The 20,415-nt window shown below is 57.2% G+C and overlaps 3 protein-coding genes across 6 annotated transcripts in view; all 3 read right to left on the bottom strand.

Annotated features, from left to right (window-relative positions):
• Positions 1-103: 103 nt before the first annotated feature.
• LOC111933403 (intestinal-type alkaline phosphatase) lies at positions 104-3,439 on the bottom strand. The gene is made up of 11 exons (XM_086843471.1): positions 3,319-3,439; positions 2,661-2,777; positions 2,432-2,547; positions 2,059-2,233; positions 1,744-1,916; positions 1,527-1,661; positions 1,367-1,439; positions 1,151-1,283; positions 847-1,040; positions 628-738; positions 104-541 (listed from the first exon to the last, which is right to left on the bottom strand). Exons 1-11 carry the CDS (start codon positions 3,380-3,382, stop codon positions 279-281), a joined length of 1,554 nt encoding a protein of 517 aa, XP_086699597.1. The 5' UTR covers positions 3,383-3,439; the 3' UTR covers positions 104-278.
• A 96-nt stretch (positions 3,440-3,535) lies between these two features.
• Positions 3,536-6,959, bottom strand: LOC111933413 (intestinal-type alkaline phosphatase-like). Its single transcript, XM_086843472.1, has 10 exons — positions 6,614-6,959; positions 6,334-6,449; positions 6,085-6,259; positions 5,813-5,985; positions 5,604-5,738; positions 5,455-5,524; positions 5,201-5,339; positions 4,899-5,107; positions 4,639-4,755; positions 3,536-4,396 (listed from the first exon to the last, which is right to left on the bottom strand). Exons 1-10 carry the CDS (start codon positions 6,789-6,791, stop codon positions 4,110-4,112), a joined length of 1,599 nt encoding a protein of 532 aa, XP_086699598.1. The 5' UTR covers positions 6,792-6,959; the 3' UTR covers positions 3,536-4,109.
• A 1,695-nt stretch (positions 6,960-8,654) lies between these two features.
• DIS3L2 (DIS3 like 3'-5' exoribonuclease 2) overlaps positions 8,655-20,415 on the bottom strand; it is a 176,975-nt gene continuing 165,214 nt past the window's right edge. For 2 of the 4 annotated variants that reach the window (XM_086843961.1, XM_086843962.1), the window contains exons 16-22: positions 18,702-18,885; positions 17,428-17,514; positions 13,281-13,428; positions 13,041-13,171; positions 12,703-12,807; positions 11,917-12,018; positions 8,655-9,185 (exon numbers count right to left, since the gene is read on the bottom strand). In XM_086843961.1, the coding sequence (XP_086700087.1) occupies positions 9,087-9,185; positions 11,917-12,018; positions 12,703-12,807; positions 13,041-13,171; positions 13,281-13,428; positions 17,428-17,514; positions 18,702-18,885 (856 nt within the window). In that variant the 3' untranslated portion in view covers positions 8,655-9,086. Of the gene's footprint in view, positions 9,186-9,253; positions 9,376-11,916; positions 12,019-12,702; positions 12,808-13,040; positions 13,172-13,280; positions 13,429-17,427; positions 17,515-18,701; positions 18,886-20,415 lie in introns of those variants that run through there. The other 2 variants (XM_086843964.1, XM_086843963.1) reach the window with 1 other exon arrangement.

The raw sequence follows: 20,415 nt of genomic DNA, 5'->3' as shown, positions 1-20,415 counted from the left end.
GATGGTTGCCAGGGGCCGTGGCCAGGGGATGGGAGCAGTGGGCAGCACCCCCAGCCCTGCCCACATGGCACAGGCACCCCCACTCCATGAACACACCATCCCACCAGTGTCACACCCCGTGTTTATTGAACACCACACTGCCTGGATTTGCTGTCCCCATGGCTGCTGCATCCAGGCCAGGGATGCTTCAGAAAGCTGTCATCTGCCCACAGGTGCCACACTGTGGGGAAGGGAGGGGAACATGAATCTGTCCCATGGGGGCCCCTAGGGACATGGGATCAGTGTAAGAGGGGCAGAAGGAGGGGAGGGAGGAGCAGGGCCAGGGGCGTGGCGCGGATGCCAGGGGCAGAGTTCCCTTGGCGGCAGTCAGTGTAGGGCTCGATGCAGGCGGCGTAGGCCATGATATGGGCTACACAGGTCTGCTCCTGCACCCCGTGGAAGAGGTGGGCCATAGGACCCTTGGCCAGGATAGCCACATCCTCACCACCATGGCTCTCCGACTTGAGGGGCACGGCCGCCTGCTGCAGGTAATCGAACTGCACTGGGGAGCAGAGAGAAGGGGGTGAGAGGGGCAGCGACGGCCCCCAGCCCCACCCCATCACCCAGCCATGGTCTCTGTGGCCTTACTGGCTGTGTCCGGGTCCACGTTGGGTCGCTCAGCGCCTGGGTATCCCGGCCCATTCCCGTAGAGGATGGATGTGTAGTTCTTCTCGTCAATGGCTGTCTTGGGTGCCAGAGCTGGGGAAGGGGCAGTGGAGGGTCAGACAAGGAACACTCCTATCACCCCTCTGGCCACAGTCAGGGTGTCACAGGGCTGGCAGAACCCAGAACAGGGCAGAGCCCCACCGAAGATGGAGGAGCCACGCAGGGTGTAGCCACCAAAGGAGAACACGTGTGAGTGGTCAGCAGTGACAACAGTGAGGGTCTCAGCCTCGTCTGTCAGGGTGCCTGCCCGCTCGATGGCCCGGTCAAACTCCACCGCCTCTGTCAGTGCCTTTTGGGCTGCGCCTTCATGGTGGCCATGGTCGATTCTGCCACCTGCAGATGGGCACCCACGGTGGGCTGGGGACCGACAGCAGCACGCCCAACTCCTACCCCCACCCTACACCCCCCTCTCACTGGCCCCAGGAGCACGAGCTCCAACTTATCTTCCACAAAGAGGTAGAACCCTTTGGGGTTCCTGCTCAGGATGGTGATGGCTGCCTCTGTCATCTCACTGAGTGACGGGTCCAGGGTGGCGTTATGCACCAGTTCATACTTCATGTCCCCAGGTTCAAACAGACCTGTAAGGGGATGAGTTGGGGACAGCATCAGCACCTGAGTGTCCCAGAGCCTGCTGGGTCCTGGGACTGGGGTCATTTGTTACCCATCAAATAATTCACGCTGGGGTTGGCCGCAGCAGCCAGCATCTCTGTCCTGTTCCAGACATAGCGGGCACCCTGTGGGCAAATCCCTCAGGGGGTTAGTGGGTGCCTGGCCCTGTGCCGGGGCAGTGGGCAGAGGACCGTCCCTGAGGCGTCACTCACCGGCCGTGCCTCCAGCCACGTGTTGATGAGGTTTTTCCCATCCTCGCGTATCCCGTTCTGCGCGCTGTCAGTGGGGTACTCAGGGTCCGGCGTTCCCACGGGGCTCATGTATTTCCGACCACCACCCATGATCACCTGGAGGGGATGAGGTGGATGAAGCATTAGTGAGGTGCCCTGAGAGGGCTCTGTCCCTGCCCTCCTCCTCCCGTGCTCTCACATTGATATCGACGTTGTGGACCAGCTGCTGGGCGATGTCCTTGCAGCCCTGCTGCCGCGCCTCCTGGGGCATGCTGGAGTCCGCGTACCAGTTCCGGTCCACCACGTGCGCATAGGTCCCCGAGGGTGACGCGTGCTGCACCCGCGACGTGGTCACGATGCCCACTGACTTCCCTGCCAAACCCCGCTCATCAAGCCCCACCGTGGGCAACACAGGATCCCCACCACCAAGCTATGGGATTCACATGGGGGGAAAGCCCCCAGTGTGGCAGCCCTTGTCCGCACAGGGTCCCCCCAGCCCTGCATCCCTCATTACCAGCTTTGCGGGCTCGCTGCAGCACTGAGATCACCTCGTTGCCGGCCGTGGTGTTGCACTGCAAGTATCGGGCGGCCGCGCTCAACCCTATGGTCTTGTAGTTGCCCTTCACCCCGCAGAGATAGGCTGTGGCTGTTGACGCGCTGTCGGGGACGTGCCTGTCCACACTGTAGGTCTGCCGAGGATAGAGGGGCTCAGGGCAGGGGTCCCCAGTGGGGTGTCCCCCGAGCACCCCCTGCCACGCTCATTCACCCACCCATGGACACGTGTGGGATGGGGAGGGACCCCATGCACAACATATGTGCAGCCCTGGGGTGCCGGCAGCCCCATGCCTGGGATCACTATGGCCCCTTTCCAACATGCTGGAATTTACCTTAGAGAGAGCCACGTAGGGGAAAGCATCCAGGGCAAGAGGGGTCTCAGGGCCCAGCTTCCCCTGCAGCTGCGCCTTTAGGATGCGGGTGGCTGTGATGCTGGGGATCCCAAATCCTGGGCAGAGAGAGGGTCCTGGTCACCCTCTGGACCAGGTGCCCTCCACACATCCCACTCAGCAGAGTACTGGCCATGTCAGCCTGCCTGCCAGGGGTGCCAGTGGGACTCACCATCCCCAAGAAAAAGGAGGAGGTTTTTAGCTTGGCTTATCCTGGGCTGGATTTTCAGGGAGGCTTCAATGGCTGCAGCTGCCTTCTTGTTCCAGAAGGATGGTTTCTCCTCCTCCGCTGGGACAGTGCAAACATCCATCAGTCCCAGCTCACCAGAGTCTGCACCCCCAGGGAACCCCTGCAGGGTACCCACACCCCAGGGATACTTGTTCCCTGGGCACTCCCATGCTGGGGCTTCCTTTCACATGGACCAAGTGGTTCGGGGAGCTATTTGGGATGGGGCAAGACCATGCAGGCTTGCACCGACTGCTGGGCCCCAGGGTCCTGGGGCAGGGAACAAGGGGGACAGCAAAACCAGATATGATGGGACGGTTATCTGGCAAGTGGGATGGGGAAAATCCATGGTAGGGAGTGGTGATAGAGGATATAGGCACTTCCCCCAGACCAGCCCCCGGCACAAAAGCAAGCGAAAACCTGGGGGAAAATTGGTTCAAAAACCCCAGAAGAGCAGGGGTAACTAACCCCCATTAATCCTTGTTTGGCTGGGCAGCCTCAGCTTCCCTCCCCAAGCCCTCCTTGTGGCCAGCCAGGCTGACACCCTGCTTCCCTGGACACCCACCACAGCCAGCCGGCCACCCATCCCCATGCTTGTCCCCACCTGGGATGATAGCAGTGCTGAACCCTGCGCAGAGGCAGAGGACGAGAGATGCCAGGAGCCGCATGTTGAGATCTGACAGGCCAACGCTGCTGGCAGTGTCTGTAAATACAGCAGATCTGGGGAGGGACTTTGGACAGGGATCAGCCCTAGCAGGGTGTGTGTTCCAGCGCGTCTCTGCCGAGCAACTCGGACAAAGGCCGGGCTGATGGCACCTCCTTGGCACAACCTCCTGTGGCTGATGGGCACAGATGTGCTTGGGAAACAGTCAGATGCAGGGAAAAGAGGATGTGCACTGCTGGCAGGAGATCTTGCCCTGGCCATGGTGTCATGGTGCGCATGGTGCCTGTCCCAGGGTGCCACGGGCAGCTCTGAGCATTGGACCTGGGATAACAGCGGGTATGGGGAGCACCTGGGGTCACTCCTGCACTGAGCACACTGCTCTCTGCCCAGGCTTTCTTGAGGAATAAATCCAAGGATGCAGACTAAAACTCTGCTCCTTGCTCAGGCCTTGACATGGAAGTACCAACCTTTGTGTACTGTTCCCCAACCAGGCAAAGCTGGGGAGGACACTGCCTCCCCTCACTCACATTTCAACATCTCCTTCACCCCAGTGCCTCCAGTGCTGGTCCCAGGGGAGAACCAGGAGCCACAGCTGACTGGGGAGGCAGGCACGGAGCAGCAACTCAGGAGGGGACCACCACTGTGAACCTTTGCACGGCGGATGGAGACAAACAACCTGTGCTTTATTGCATTGCTTGGTCTTGTCCACAGTGAGACTCAGCCAGAGCCTCTTAGCCCCTCACTATAAGGGCAGCCATGCAGAGGGCCAGGAGGGCGAGCAGGGGCTGTGGGGAGCACTGTGTGCCATGGGAGGCTCTGCGGGCTGCCCTGCATCCAGGCTCTGTGGCATAGGGCTCGAGGCAGGCAGCGTAGGCCATGGCATGGGCGATGTAGTGCTGCTCCTGCACCCCGTGGAAGAGGTGGGCCATGGGGCCCTGGGCCATCACCACCACGTCTTCCCCACTGTGAGTCTCTGTCTCCAGGGGCACAGCTGCCTGCTGTCTGTAATCCTTGTCCTCTGCAGGAGGAAGAGGAGAAATGAGGCTGGGAGTCTGGCTCCTTGACATGTCACAGGGATGGGGGGACCACTCCCTTCACTCCTGCATCAGTGAGATTTCTGCCCAAGTGACTCCTGAGCCTCACAGTGGCACCAGGACCTTGTGTGGCTCCTGTGGTCATGCCAGTGGGATGCTGTCCCCAGCAGACTCACTGGGAATCTGTCCCCAGCCACCCCGTGGCTCTGCCACATCCCCAGCAGACCTGCGGCAGGGAGGCTGGCAGCTGGACGGGCCCCATCACGGATGCTGTAGCCAGGACCATTGCCATAGAGGATGCTGGTGTAGTCTCGCTTGTCCTTGGCTTTCTTGGGGGCCAGCCCTGGCACGGGGAAAGACATTGTCACCCCCTATCCCAGCTGGGTACCTCTCCCTAGCTCCCTGCCTGGGCAGGCTCAGCCTCCCGTGGGAGCAGCAGGGTGAGGTGGAAAAGAGGGATGCTCACTGCCCCTCTCCAGGACCCACCAAAGATGGAGTTGCCACGTGGTGTGCTGCCCCCAAAAGTGAAGACATGGGAGTGATCAGCTGTCACCACGGTCAGGGTGTCAGCGGGGGAGGTGAGCTCGCCGGCCCGTGCCACCGCCCGGTCCAGCATCACGGCCTCCATCAGTGCCTGCTTGGCCCGGCCACTGTGGTGGCCATGATCGATTCTGCCACCTGCAAGGGGAATGTGGCTGTCACCCTCTCCTTGGTCCCCTTGGATGGCCACCTGCTCCCAGGACCTACATCCCACCTCAGCCCCAGCCACACTGCCCGCCTGGGGCTACTCATCTTCCACAAAGAGGAAGAAGCCATTGGGGTTCCTGCGCAGGATGCGGATGGCCTTTTCCGTCATCTCCACGATGGAGGGGTCTGTGGATGTGTTGCGGTTCAGCTCATACTTCATGTCCTTGGGCTCAAAGAGGCCTGGGGGAGGAGGGTGAGGGGGTCCATGCTGGGGCTGGTTTGTGCCCCTGCTGACCCCTCCAGAGAGGGAAGGAGGAGGAAGTATTGCCATTGGGGCAGGCAGTAATGCTCCTACCCATAAGGTGGCTCACAGAGTCATCTTTGACCGCATCCAGGCCCTTCTTGTCCCAGACGTAGCGGGCACCCTGCCAGCGAGAGCAGAGCCAGTGCCAATGGCACATAACCTGTGCCAGGAGTCACGTTTCCTCTTCCCCAGCACGCTACCTTCTTGGCACTCAGCCACTCTGCAATCAAGTCCCGGCCGTCCTTCCTGGTGCCATTTTGATCCGGATCCTCTGGGTACTCGGGGTCCGGAGTCCGCTTGGGGGTCATGTACATCCTCCCGCCGCCCAGGATCACCTGCCATGGGAGCTCAGCAGCCCCTGCCAGCGTTCCTGGTGCCCCCTCCCTCCCGCTCCCGCTCCCCAGCTCACGTTGATGTCAGTGTTGTGTATCAGCTGGTCGGCGATGTCCTTGCAGCCGTCCCGCAGGGCCTCCTTGGGCATGTTGGCGTCAGCGTACCAGCTCCGGCTGGCCGAGTGCGCGTAGGCTGCCCCGGGGGACGCGTGCTGCACCCGCGTGGTCGTCACGATGCCCACAGACTTGCCTGCAGCGTGGGCAAGGGTTTACAGGGAGTCCATCCAGCCCTGCATGGCACTGGATAGCCATGCCCGGCTTTCCGGCAGGCTTTCCTGCTGCCCCGTACCCGCCAGCCTGGCCCGGTGCAGGACAGAGTCCACCTCATTGCCAAAGGTGGTGTGGCATTTTCCATAGACGGCTGCCCCGCTCAGTCCCAGAGTCTTGGCGTTGGCCTTCACCCCACAGAGGTAGGCGGTGCCCGTGCCAGCGCTGTCGGGCACCTGGCGGTCGATGGTGTAGGTCTGGAAGCAAGATGGGTGCAGTGGGGCTCCAAGTAGGGGCAGCAGGAGTGCCCCCCCAGCACTGCCCCACTCACCTTGGCCAGGGCCACATGGGGAAAGGTCTCCATGGCCAAGACGCTCTCCTCGCCTGAGCCACCGGCCAGCTGCCCCTTGTAGATCCGAGCTGCTGACACGGTGGACACCCCCATGCCTGTGGGCATGTGTGAGTCACCGGGTGGCAGGGGGCCGGGACTAGAGACAGCCCTGCCCTCCCCAGGCACTGCCCGAGGGCTTGTCCCAGCCCCAACTCCTCATCAGCCCTGTCCCCTGGCTGCTGGGGAGCTGCAGGGCCTGGCAGTGGCCCGGGGCACTCACCATCACCCATGAAGAGGATGATGTTTTTGGCCCGCTGTGCTGCTGAGTGCAAGGCCAGGGCCAATTCCAGCCTTCTCCTGGCACCTCTATTCCAGTAGCCCGGGGTCTTCTCAGCATCTGGAGGTGAGAGCAGAGCTGGGAGCCTCCAGGTGCACCCCAAGGGGTCCAGCATGGCCATCTGCACCCGAATGATGTGAATTTAGCTGCTATAAGCCCCCCCCACTGGAGGTCCAGGAAACGCCTGGAGATCAGCACTGCTCAGAAACCACCTGCAAAAGGGAAACTGAGGCACAGTTTGTCAGGGAAGTCCCTTGTGCCTCTTGGCAGAGTGGATGAGGAGCCTGAGGATCAGCCACAGCAATCCCACAGCTGGGTAACCACAGCTGGCTGTGGCTATTGGGCCACTTTATCCAAAGTCAGGGATGGGGGCTGGGAGCAGCAGGGATGGGGGGGGGGGGGAAGCAGGGCCTGCTTTGGGGGCAGGGGGCTGAGACCAACCCATTCAAAGGTTGTGGTCTCAGAGCACCCTGAGGTGGCTGCGAGGGTTCCCGTTTGCTGGTATCCCACGGGGAGGTGACATGGTCCCTGGAGATCCCCAAGGAAGTGACACCAGCCCCAGCATCCCCCACCAGAGGCTCTTACCCCACTGTCCCGCACGTCCCCTGTCACCAGAGGCTGCAGCGGCGAGCTGGGCGAGGAAGCAGAGGAGAAGGCAGGTTCCAGGGGAAAGCGGCCGTCCCATGCTGCCCACCCCGGCTCCCTCCTGGAATGCTGCCTTGGTCCAGGGCGAGGGCACCGCCCTTTATGGCTCTTCCCTGTCTCGTGAGACGATGGGCTGATAACATTCACGGACTATCTCCCAACCCTCAGGGCCCTCCCAATGCCCTCGCCCCTCCCTGAGGCCATCCCTGCCCCCCAGCAGCAAGGCAGGACCTCCAGCCTGTCCCTGAGGACCAGGGCACCTCTGGGCCCCAGCTCCCATGGGGGTGGATGCCTGCGGGTCCCCGGGGAGCAGGAGGGAGAGTGCAGGGCAAAGGGCTGTTTTTGCGGACAGGCTGAGCTGGGCCAGGCTGGATTTGCCTGGCTTCCCCTGAGACAAACCTGAGGAGGGGGACACCAGGCTGAGGGGTAGGGTATGGACATCTTGGCTTTGGTGTCAGTGTCCTCTGGTCCCCTCTCCCAGCAGTCACACACTGCCCATCAGCTCCTGGGACACCTGGTACCTGACATACTGCCCTGGGGCAGCCCATGCCAGCACACCTGCACAGCGGGTACCTGCTGTGCGCAGGGAACGGCCCCATGTCACCAGCACCAGGTGACATCTGTCCGTGATAGTACCAGGCCATCTGGAAGTGCAGGAGCACAAGTCCTGGGGACTACAGGTGTCCTTGATGGCTTCACCAGCTCCTAGGAAGTGTGCTGTACCCAGCCCCGATCCCCCATCCTGATCCAGGCAGTCGGGGTTTGGCCAGTTCCTGGCTCCTGCAGAGGGCTGATGTGCTGGTGCCAGGGCCATGGCTGTCACCACTGATGGGCAGAGTGATGCAGGGCTCCCTCCCTGCCTGGCACAATGGACTCATTCCTTCTTGCCAGACATCAATCCCTGCACCAGCCACTGCTTGTGATGCCATGGAGGCTGACAGAGCAGCCCACTGCACCAACACATCCTCACAGTGTGGGCGGGGGACATGGGGACAGAGAGCAGGCAGAGGTGGCTGGAGATGGCAGAGGTCAGTTGGTCAGTGAGGTGCTGGATCCAAGGACATGGTGCCATAGGGTCCCTCAGCAGAGTTAGGAAGAAGGCCAAGGTGTGAGGGACTGGATCAGACACACAGGGACTCCTGGTGGAGTCAGAGGGACTGAGGGAGTACCTGCTGGATCAGGAGCTGCCCTGATCTCACATCTTCTGGCCAAGCATATCTGAGGCTGGAACAGGCAGGGTAAGGCAGGGGGCTCCCCAGAGAGGAGTTACTGCTGGGATCCCCCAGCTGGGGGAACACGGAGGGCACAAAATAAAACCTGCACAAGCTCCACACACAGCTGCTGACCCGGCTTTTATTACATGACACAACCCTGCAAGAAACCCTCCTGCATGGCCCCCTGCATCCCACTGCATCCACATCCCACCTGGGATGCTGGAGCCAGCCCCTCTCTGCTCCTGGGGAACACATATCCCCTCTCAGCCCTCACCACGGGCACTGAAGCTGGAAATGGACACCACTGCCTTATAAACAAACATTAAGAAAGCATCATGCTAAAAATACCCAAGAGTAGATATGTTCTGCCTGAGGCAGGCTCAAGCCCTGAGCCCTGCTCCCAGGTGGAGTTAAAATCCAAACCAGAAATAAAACCACAATGGTTTTAAAACTCAAAACCCCAAAGTCCTTGTGGGTCCCTTCTGTCTCCAGCAGGTGCCGGAGCTGGGCCTGGGAGGTGAGGGAGCAGCAGCAGGGAGCCCACAGAGCCAGGGCGCTCACTTGTCCAAGCTTGGCCTCTTGAGCAGGGCACTGTACTTGAGGGGGCCACCATCCGCCGTCAGCACCACCTCCACCAGCGTGAAAATGGTGATCACCTTCATCAAGGGAGAGGAAGAGAGAAAAGAGGGTTTTCAGGCAGTTTGGAATCACACCAAGATTTGCTTAGAGCTGTGCTGGCTTTTGCTGTCTCCATCAGTGTACCTGTGAGGAACCAAGGAATGGTGCAGGATGGATTCAGATAGCTCTGCTGGGGTCCAGGGTGCTCCTGGGGCCAGAGGTAGCATCCTCAAGGGCAAAACATGGGTTCTGACATCAGCCAGGGCACTCAAACCAACCTGAATGAGCCTCCCAAAACATCCTCACTTATCCCAGCCTGATCACGCCCCACTCTTGCTCTCCACACAGTCTGGGAAGAACTGTGGGCATTTGTGCCCTTGGCTTTGGGTCCCAACCTCCCCTCAAGGCCACCCGTGCCTTCCCTCTCCAGCCGCAGAACCACGTCATCCCTCAGTGGAGCTTGGCCAAGAGCCAACGTTGAGCTGCAGCGAGAAGGGTTTTCCACATGACGTTGAGCATTTAATCAGCATCCCACAAGGAGGGAACAATCTGCCTGTGCTGCCACAGTGAGAGGACACCCAGGAAAGGAGCACAGCAGATAAGAGAGATGCAAGGGAACAAAGACCTCAGAAAATCAATCCCTCCTCTTCAGGAACTGCACTGCTGCTGCCACCTCCCTGTTCCTCTGACCCCAGCTCTTCCTGTGATTGTATGGATTAGAAGTGTAAAGTATTGATTTGGTTTGTCCTTGAGGCACAGTTAAGGGGCTGGCTGGGACATTGGGAAGGGCTGTCCTGGGGTCATGCACAGGCATTTGGGGACATTGCTGGAGCCTGTCCCCAAGCCCTATGCTGTAGCAGGGCTCGCTGGGGCCATCTGCTCAGGGCTGGCCCCAAGAGAAGCAGGCACAGAGCTATCAGCATAACCTTGTCCAACCCTTCCCAGCTCATCCAGCACCGGCTGCTCCAGATTAATCATTCAGAACGGCAAAATCTCATTGAGACTTAAATGTACCAAAGTGGCCAGAAAGGAGCAACCTGCAGGAAAATCCTATCACAGCTGGCTGCCAGAGAGCTGTGGGCTACTGAGCACTAGCCCCTGCCTGCCAGCTGGCTGCAGTGCAGGGGGTGGTGCTCATGGAGAAGCCCCACACACACAGAGGAGTCAAAGGGGGAGTATCAAGATACTCCCTTGCAATCCTGCCTTATCCCTTTGCTGAACTGCCATGAAACAGCACAATTTCACATCAAATACCCTGAGTCTTAGATCCACTTCTTACTCCACCTCTGAGTAATGTCCACTGAGGCCTTGGTCATCCTGAAGATCAGCAAGAAATGAGGGCAACATCTCTCCTCTGTGGCAGGGCCTGGCACAGCTCCTCTCTGACAGCCTTCCCTCATGCTCCCACTGCCTGGCCAGGCTCAGCTACACCAGGAAGCAGAGGCCAAGTGCTGGGGCCAGGTAGGGAGCTGGGGTGCTGGGTGCTGTGAGGTGTCCAGGTGACATCTACTAGAGTTCAGCATGGCTCACAGGAATCTGGCTCATCCCAAGGCTGGAGATTTATAAACTCAGGGATCTACTGGCTCGGAGGATAGCTCAGAGCCTGATCCCATGGGAGACCTCCAGTGTTTTCTTAGGAGGTGTGGAAGGTTTGTGGAGGAGTTTCCTCTACCAACTGTTTGCTTAACCAAAATGGGCCCTGCTCATGCTGTGGCATCATTTTTCATCAGCTCCCTGCTAGAGTGTAAGTGATCCCTGCTCCTATAGGAAAGGGGGAACTGAGGCCACTCCATGCTGCATCCACTGGGCTTCTCTGAGCCAAGCTGAGAGAGGAAAGCTCAGCTTCAAAGGGAGGGAGGTCTGCAGAAATATTTGCAGGGCCAGAGCCAACTCAGATCACAACATCCACCCTGGGAAGGGAAGGACTCTCCAGCACATGCATCACCCCAGCTGGGAGGGTCAGCCCACTCTGTGTCAGGATCCCTCAGTGGGCAAGGATGGGATGTGCTGGGCTTGGATGGAACTGGGGCTCAAGTGCAGAGCTCCTGAAGTGGTGCAGGGAGAGGCTGGGATTCAGCCCTTCAGGCAGGGATCACAGCAGTCAACACAGCTGGGGTTTTATAGCCATGCCAGACAAAAGCTGGCAAAGAAGCACCACTTAATCAAGCCAGACAAATGCGATTGCTCCCTTTGATTGAGTTACCAAGTTAATAGATGACAGGGACACAAGAGAGAGATTTCTAGATGCTGTTAAACCATTTGACACTGCATCTCAGGAAGTCTGATTTTAAAAATTTCTCCTAATTGAGGCTCAGCCCTGTCACAGGGATGAAAAGCCCAAGAAAAAGCCATGTCAGGGGCAAAGAATGTCAGGATGGGGGGAAGGGTCTAGACAGGAGCTGCCTTAGGCCTGATCTTACTTAACATCTTAATTGATGATCTGGAAGGAGGAAGTAAACAGCATGTTAATTCAATTCCTGGAGGAAACTGAATTGGGAGGGCACACAGCAGGCAGGGCAGAGACCGAAGGCTGTGGAGGGGTCAGATTGTGAGGGCAGTGATGGGACTGGGCTGCATGGCAGAGGAGGCTGAGGCTGAATGGGCTCACTGGGAAAGGGACACAGAGGGACAGCAGGACCTGACAACCTGCAAGGCAAGTCCTGCCTCCCAGACCTATCCCTGCAGACATCACAGGATCCATATGTTGCCCAGAGTCTCCATGCCAGCCCCATGGTGTTGTGAGCCTGTCCCATGTGGTGGGGGTCTTACCTGGGGCACAGATTCCTCCTCCAGCTCCTCTGGCTCCCACAGGAGTGTCAGCTCCGGCTTCTTTCCTGCCTTCTGGAAGTGGAAGTCCACCAAGGGCAGCGCCTGGAGGCAGGGAGAGTGTTTGGAACATGCCCCCACAGCTCTCCTCCACCTTGCCTGTGGGTGGGGCTGAGGCTGCTTTTGCCCAGCACGCTGCCTCTGCAGCTCTTTAACAACTGGGATGCAGCAGCCCGTGTGCCTGAGCCTAGCGTGTAAATCAGGGGCTGCTGTGATACACCACCATCCCATATATCATGCTCTATGTCCTGTTTAGAGATGTCATTGCCAGCCATATAACCAGGTTATTAAGAGAGGATGCTGTCACCAGCTGCAGGTGCTGGCCCACAGCGCTGCTGTCACAGCCCCAGATAAACCGTCTGATTAAATGAAATGAAAACCAGCCTCGCTCCCTGTCCTCGCTTCAGATCCATGCTTATCTCTGTTCCCCTGAGTCTGGATTTATTCCCTTTTACCTAGGCTAGATCATCCCCAGCACGTCACAGGCAGAAGCTGGTCCTTAGAGACTGGGCTGATCCAGACCCCCCAGTCCTGTGTGCCTGCCTGGGCTGAGAGATGGAAGGCAAACTGCAGGAAGCTTCCCTCCCCGCTGGCTGGCCCAGCTGGGGCACAGCTCTGCCTGTTGCAGAGCTGGCACCAAAGGGCACCAGGACAGCCACTGCCTGCAGTGATGCCAGGCTGCTCTGGTGAGGCAGTGTTGGCACTGTCTCACACCGGTGAGGTACTTACATTGCAGTAAATGCGCTTCTGGACTCCAAACTTCAGCACCAGGACATCAAAGGCCTTGCTCAGGACACCCATCACCATGGCTTCTGACTCCAGAGGACCACATTCCTGACAAGAGACAGGGCTGTCACTACACAGCAGATCTCATTCAGCAATCTCCAAGGGGAAACAGTGTCTCCAGGTCCTGGAATCCAGCAGTGGTGGTTGCTGAGTGTGTCCTCTCACTGATTGCCTTTCCTAAAGCCAAGCGGGCAGACACAGCCCCCTGCTCAGCAGCATCCAGGCTGGGCCTCCACAGGGAAATCAGAGATGCTTTGGGAGAAGACAGCCTTGGGTCTTACCCTGACAAAGATGGAGAAGAAGAGGTCAGCACTGAGCTCCTGCACCCTCTTGGAAGCCATCTTCCGGTCATTGCAGTGATCTGCCTGTTTCTGGATGGCCTCTTTCTCCATCTTGATGGGGGATCTGGCACCTGCAAAGGGGACAAGTGACAATAACATGCCCGTGCTCCCTCCTGCTACAGAGCCATGCCATGGCCCCTGTCCCCCAGTGGCCAGCCCATGCAGGTGAGCAGCACCCACCGAGCGAGGCGGAGAGCAGGCGGTGCACGATGATGTCGGCGTAGCGGCGGATGGGAGAGGTGAAGTGAGTGTAGAACGGCACGTTCAGGGCATAGTGGTGAAAGAGGGTCTCATCATCCAGGATGCCGGTGCAGAAGTAGAGAGCCATCTGAAAGGGGGGAGAAACGAGGGAAGGGTGTGAGCAAGGCTGCTGCCATGAGGCCGGAGGGGTCTGGCTCTGTGACACACAGTGCTAGCAGACAATGGCTTTTCTGGACATCCCGTCTGCTGGTGGTCCTTCACCTGCTGCTCAGTTTGGGCTGCACAGGCACTGCAGAAACCAAGCACAGAATAAAAGGGGCAAAGCCACTCTAGGGAGCTGCTGGCTGCCAGCTGTCCCTGCCTGGCCCCAAGGACAGCATCAACTTTCACATCATCCACGGGTGTAAAGAAGCTTCCTGCTTCTGCTAAGGCCCTGGGGCTCATTTGCCATTCTCCCATCTTCCAGGGGAGAGCCCAACTTGTTCTGTGCCCACCTCAGATGCTTTCTCACCAAGGGGCCTCGCAGAGCTGCTCCCATGCTGGCTCTTTGGGGTCTTCTGGGTCTGGCTGCAGGCTTTAAACATCCATTGTGCCTGCTTGGAGAGCACTGAGGGCAGGTATGAGTGGCATCCAAGGAGGAGAGACAGCCCTGCTGAGATCCCTGCTGCTCCATCCCATCATGACAGCTGGGGAGCTGAGTGGCTGAACTGCCCATCTAAACCAACACCAGGGCAACAGCGGCACCACTGCTCAGCAGCCTCTTCAACAGGAACCTCTCCTGTGTCACCCCTGTTATCCCACAGGTTACAGCTTTTATTTTTACATCTGTGAAACACCAGCTCTTGGGGCTGGGAAAACACTGGGGGCTGGGCCCAGGCAGGGAGGGGAGGCTGTGCAGGTCAGGGGGGTGGCGGCGGGGTCACGGCACAGTGGCGATTGAATGAACCCATTTAAAAATAAGAGCAAGTGATTTAAAAAAAACAGGAGTAGCCAGCTCTGATTACAGAGCCGTCCTGGGATCCTTGGTTTGGGCAGCTGTATCCTCTGCTCTCCAGGCCAGTGGCGCAGCCAGCTCCTGCTGAGCAGCAACGCACTGATCCGGGCAAGTAAATAGAGCAGGTTAAAAAAAGCAGCATCAATCCCAGCCTTATTATGAGACCCAAGAGCTGGGATAGGAGCTGTGGTGGCTGCCAATTTCCACAACCTAGAATTAAATTGTTTCTGATGGACTCCAAAAAGTACAGTCTCCACTCAATTAGCTCGGCTCCCACCGAATGAGGCTGAGCAGGGAGACACACCGAGCTCCAGAGGCTGCTGTGGGAGTGGATGAGTGCCCTTGTGCTGACAGACAGCATGGAATCACAGGGAGCTTCCAGGCACTTGTGCCAGGCTTCTGGGCAGAAGGCAGGAAGGTCCCTGCAATGCCAGGCAGGAAGAAGGCTGAGCACCACTCAAAATCCCTCTTCTGAGAAAGGCATTGGGAAGGGCCCATCCCTGACCTATGCCCAGCAGTGTTTCAAGTTATACCCCACATTGCTGAAAGTTAGAAAAGATGCTGAAAGTCCTGTGCTGCTTGCTGTTGTCTGGGACACTTTGCCTTGATTGATATGCTGACCACTGTGAGATCCAGCATCATTTTGGACACCCTTTTGGCAGTCCATGACCCTCACTGACATTTGCAGCAGCTTGAGTATCACTGCAAAAATACTCCCCTAGGCCATGGCAGGGTTACATCCTGCAAGGAGCCCAGTCTGATATGTATCTGACACCCATCCTCACCACCCTGACAACACAACACAGTGACATCAGCCTGGCATGAAGCAGATGTTTTCTCGTTAACAGATTTGACTCACAAGAGGTCTCAAATCCCCAGAGTTTGTTGCAATCCCTGGAGAACTGCAAGGAGCCTGGAAATAAATCAGCCCCAGCCAACCAGGGGCAGCTTTTCCTTCATGGACAGATTGAATCCCTGAGTGACTGAGCCCCTGAAAAATGGTGTGTCGCTGCTCCTTCATCTGTTACAAGGCTCCTGGCATGCCAAGCCAGGCATTCCCTCAGGCACACGCATTACCAGTTGTTTCCCACCTCCCTCCTCCTCCAAGAGGCTGATGTCTTGACTACCAGCACACAGTGAAGAAGGAAGACACAGGCTTGGCACGACCAGGGGTTAAACCCATGGACAGGTTGTTTAGGCTGATTTAGCTGCAGCCTTGTCCCTGAAACATCAGCTTTATCACTGGGAGCTGCGACGTGCACTGGGATACAGGTGACTCAGTGCCCCGAGCAGACGTTCTCGCAGCACCATCTGTCAGAGCAATGGCTCAGCCCTGGCCACCGGCCTGGGCCCCTCAGTGGCTGTGCTCTGCAGCTGCCAACACTCCAATGTGTCCTCTCCCCCGTGAGGGACCACGACATCCAGCAGGATGGGGCTGATTCTTCCATCTGCTCTCATGCTGGAGGCAGACAGCAAAAAAATACTCCTTGCAGGGAAAGCTCCTTCCTCCTGGAAGATGTTTGCCCCTTTCCAAGGTGTTTTGTCTATAATGGGAGTGTGCCAGGCAGCAGGTTTGCCACGTATGAGTGGACTGTGAAGCACACCTGAACACACAGGCACCTTTGTCTTCTGACAATGAAATGAGACTAGCTCCTGCCAAAATCATGTCTCATGGAATTACCTCCTTTAAAAGTTCTTTTTTCTCTCTCTGATATCTACTCTGCAGAAGACTTCATCCTCAAAACTTTGATGGCTCTTTCATGTAATGAACTAATGTAATCACAAGGCTAAATCTTAATGAGAGCCACTGTGTGGAATCTGAAAGCACTCCCACCACTTCTCCAACCACAGTCTCAGGACACCACAACAAGATCTCAGCAAGTCAGTGGGACCCCAAAAGCTCATCTCCTCCTTGGTGCCACTGCAGAACTTTCTTCTTGCTCATCCATCCTGGCCAGCAGCCAGGCTTGCTCCATGTGCTGCTACTGACAGCCCAGGCTTGTGCCACAGGCAGCAGAAACAGAAAGGGACTCAAAGGAAGTCACGTCACCAGTGCACCTTACACCAGACAAGAAGGATGTGACAGAAGGGACCGGGGTAACCCAAAGCAAGATGTGGGATCTGGGATAACACTTCCAGCTCCAGAGGACACTCCCTGCTCTTTACAAAGCAGCCTCCTGAGCAGGACACACATGATAGGCTGATTTACTAAATGGCCTCATACCCCAGTTCCAGTCACAAACAAGCATTAAGTCCCAGAAAGACAGCAGGACTTCAGGCAACTGCTAATGAGTAAATGAAGCAAATAAGCTAATTAGAAGAGTGACAGTCAAATGAGTGATGTTGGGAAGATGATTCATTCCTGCAGTGATAAGCAGGCCACAGCAGAGCGATCATTTCAGGAGCGTGCCCCTTCTCCCCATGGAGTAGGACTTTCCTCAGAAGAGGTTGTGCCATGCCCAGCTGCAAATGCAGCTGATGCCTCACAAAAACATTTTATGATGGTGATAAACACCCAAATAAAGTGTCCTGAGCTACAGATGCACCAAACATGACAACTGGTGTGAGCAGTACAAGCCTCCATTGCAGTGACTGTCAAAGAAAGACACCTGGGCTGGAGGAAGACTGAAGGGTTTCCAGAATTTTCCCTCTTCCAAGAGCAGGTACCAGACTGTATTTATGGTCAGTTTTACACCCCTACTCTTAATTCATTCTTTGGACCATTTGAGATACCACAATGTGAAGAAATGGTGCAAAATGAACCATGGAGCCCACCACCAGCTGTTGACAGGGCTGGGTGCTTGTGAGTCTGCTAACAGCCCTCATGCAACTTCAAGGGTGCAATATCCCAACCAATAATAACAGGGACACTGAGGACAGTGAGGAGAGGCTCAGCCTGACCTTGCCATCCAGTGAAGCTTTGTTACTCAAGGGATACTCCCACTGCCAGCTGCACAGGGCTGGAGGCACTGGAGGAAGCTGCTAGCAGCCCTGGAACACCACGTTCAGTATTCATTCACTCCCTCTGTGTGCAACAACCAGCTTGATAATGCAGAAGGGGAGAGGACTGAAGATGGAGCCACAGCAGAAAGCTACAAGCAGACATGCCCGACAGCACAGTGCTGTTCTCACCTGCATGGGCCTGGAGAACATGTAGGTCAGCACTTCTTTCCTTGCTCTGGAATATTTGTCAGCACCAAATGTTTCATTTAAGCTTTTCTGGAGGAGAAAAGAGAAAGCATTCAGTGTTGGCATGTTATGGTGGTAAAGGGACCCAGGCAGACCTTAGTGGTGCTAACAGTAGCTTGTCAAAGCCAAATTTCCCCTTTTCCCTAAAATCCCCTTGTAAGCCAAAAGGTGCATGTTAAACTGGGCTTTGCTGTGGTCCCAGCAGCCCCTGTAGGACTGCATACACGGTCCTGAGCGCTGTCTCTCCTCCTGGGGTCAGTGGCAGAGAGCACCTAGGGCAGGGGACTGCTGACTCTGTCCTCAGTTGTACAGTGTGAGAGAGAGCCTGTAAACCCTCTCTGTAACTGTGTCTGGCTCCCATCCAGCTCCTGAGAGCTTCAGCACATGGACTAATGGGACTCTGGGGAGACATGGATATGGGAAGTCACTGCCTGGGGGTAGCAGTGAGGAAGGGCTGGAGAGTTCAAAGTGCAGGAGAGGAGCTGAGTGAGCAGCCCTGCATCTGCTGACATAGGCTGGGCACAGCCAGCAAGTGGGAAAAGCAGTCCCAGCTGATGGAGGGGCATGCAGGAGGCCAGCAGGGATGGGATTAACAGAGGATTATCCACAGTCCAGTTGCGGTGAGTAAAGAAAATCCTGGAACCTACGCTGTGCTGTTCAGCTGGAGTTCAGCCTCAGGACATGCTCAGCAGAGGAGTGCTTGGATACTTCTTGCACTGCTGCATCTGACCTTTCCCAGCACTGCTCTCCAGTCCTTCCCAGTCACCCCACTCCCCACCTCGCCCTCCCTGTGACCAGCAGCAGCCCAGACAGAAACAGCCCCTTGCACAGCTGCTTTCTTTGTGGTGTGGAGCAACCCAAATCCTGCCCAGGATCTGCTCAGTGAAGGAAATCTGGGTGTCTCAGTGAGTGCTCCTGCACTGAAACATCCTTCCCATTGCAGGGAGGGTGGTGCAGGGGTCACTTGCAAGGTCCTTCCCACCCTGCTCTAACCTCTGTGCACAACATGGCTGACCAGGACAGGCTGGGCCACCCCTGCCCAGCACTGATGGGATCAATAGTGAGGGAGGGAGGGAGGTGTTTGTTTTGGCATGGCATAGTTGTCAGCTCTGCTTGGGCAGAGAGGGACAGGGGATAAAACACACGGTGCCACAAACATGCCATCACGTAGCTGCCCACCCTCGGCTCCCATGGCCCTGCCAGGCCAGCGCACTCACATGCAGGCTCCCCGCGCTGCTGAAGTCGATGTCAAGGCCAACTTGGTTGCAGAAGTCCATGAGGTCTTTCAGCAGCTTGGTTTGGGGCTGGGGGTGGCGGCGGAGGAAGGCCTGCTCGGGGAAGGAGCGGTAGATCTGATGGGCCACGGCCATGTTCGCCAGCAGCATGAACTCTTCAACCAGCCTGCGGCACGAGAAAAACAACCCCAGGCCCCAGTTAGACAGGGGAGGCCCCTGGGAAGCCAAGCCAGTCCACAGTGACGGGAACTAATACGACACAGGGGGACAGGGGAGCAGCTTGTAGTTGCTGTCATAAGCACAGATTAGATGTAAGACTGCAGCAAATCCCCCCAAATTCTCACTTTCTAGCAGAGGTTTCCCCAGGGACTCAGAGTAAGCTGTCCTGCTGGTGCAGACAAGCAGAAGTCAATGATAAACTGACAGCTTAAATGAGGATAAAATAATCTCCCTCTAGGTCATTTTATCTCCTGAAACGCTTGACAAGCAAAACAAACGCCATGCAAAAGATAGCACGGAAAACAAACACACATCTCTGTCTTCCTGGGCCAGAGCAAACAGCGTCTCGCTCGCTCCCCCATCCTGAGCTCGACATGTGTGGTCAGGCCCCAGCACCGAGCCCTGCCCCACGCCAGCTCCCAGCCACAGCACAACACAGCACTGTCCCTGGGCAGGACAAGCCACCAGTGCTGCTCCAGCAGGGCTGCCTTTGGCATCCAGGACATGCAGGGACTCCACAGGCTCCTCCGTACAACCAGCAGAGTGCTGGGGTTTCCCAGGCTGGGGTGAGCCCCTCAGTTTCCATCTCTGAATGTACATTCATTGAATGGAAACCTCTGGGGTTACACACTGCTCAGGAAAGCAATCCCAGCACTAAGAGATAATCTTTGGTGTGTGTACGGGTTGTGCTACCAATGGCAGGGCTGTGCCACAGGGGACTTGTTTAACTGGGCCTGATAAGCAAGAGATGTGCTTAACTGGGCTTCCTGCTATTGCCTGCATGTATTCCCAGGGCTCCCAACTGGTGCTAATTGCCAAAAAAGATAATAGATTTACAGAAGTAACCTCATCCTCCCAGCAATGCCTGAGTGAGCTATTGCTGATTATGTCAGCTCAGCCTTGTTGCTCCTGCAGGCAAAGCAGGGATTTTACAGGGCTGGCTGGGGGAGCAGGGCTGCAGCCAGTGTTCCTGCAGCTCCCAACCCTGGCCACTGCTGGGGACACTGGCCAGGTGAGATGTGCAGGGCACTGCACTCCTGGGGTACTCTGACTGCAGCAATACATTCCCAGCCTGGGAGTACTTGCCAAGAACTCAAAACAGAACAGAAATAAAGACATGCCTGGAGGAGGAATAAGCACCTGACAGTGATCATCAGCATGGGAAGGAGCTCCCTTATTAAAAGCCCTGTGGATTCTCACAGAGGGTTTTGTGTCAGAGGCCAACACTTCAGGCCCCACAGGGAGGGCAGGAGGGACATCCTGGCCCAGGGGCACTGTGGGTGGGGCAGGGCAGGAGCAGCACGGTCTAAATGGGAATGGGCTGCCTGCCCTGTCCCTGGAACACCCGCCCCTGGGGACATGCTAAAGGCCAAGGGCTGGGTCGTGGGTGGGCACTGCCCTGTGACCCGAACAGGATCAGGACACGCTCCTGAGGGGCCACTTCCAAGAGGGCTGAGCCAGGCTCTTGCTGCTCCTG

Source organism: Cyanistes caeruleus, chromosome 10 (genome assembly GCF_971803275.1).
Source record: "Cyanistes caeruleus chromosome 10, bCyaCae1.hap1.1, whole genome shotgun sequence".
Classification (NCBI taxonomy): domain Eukaryota; kingdom Metazoa; phylum Chordata; class Aves; order Passeriformes; family Paridae; genus Cyanistes; species Cyanistes caeruleus.
The sequence above is the reverse complement of the archived record's forward strand: the minus strand, read 5'-3'. Positions and strand labels throughout refer to the sequence as shown.

Excerpts from the sequence above, each read along its gene's own strand:
- LOC111933403 (XM_086843471.1), bottom strand. The coding sequence starts at position 3,382 with ATGCGGCTCCTGGCATCTCTCGTCCTCTGCCTCTGCGCAGGGTTCAGC. Across the intron at positions 1,917-2,058 it reads GCAGCGAGCCCGCAAAGCTG|GGAAGTCAGTGGGCATCGTG; the intron begins GTAATGAGGGAT and ends GGGGTTTGGCAG. Across the intron at positions 1,440-1,526 it reads CGTGGCTGGAGGCACGGCCG|GGTGCCCGCTATGTCTGGAA; the intron begins GTGAGTGACGCC and ends ATTTGCCCACAG.
- LOC111933413 (XM_086843472.1), bottom strand. The coding sequence starts at position 6,791 with ATGGCCATGCTGGACCCCTTGGGGTGCACCTGGAGGCTCCCAGCTCTG. Across the intron at positions 6,260-6,333 it reads CCCATGTGGCCCTGGCCAAG|ACCTACACCATCGACCGCCA; the intron begins GTGAGTGGGGCA and ends TCTTGCTTCCAG. Across the intron at positions 4,397-4,638 it reads TGCCAGCCTCCCTGCCGCAG|AGGACAAGGATTACAGACAG; the intron begins GTCTGCTGGGGA and ends TTCCTCCTGCAG.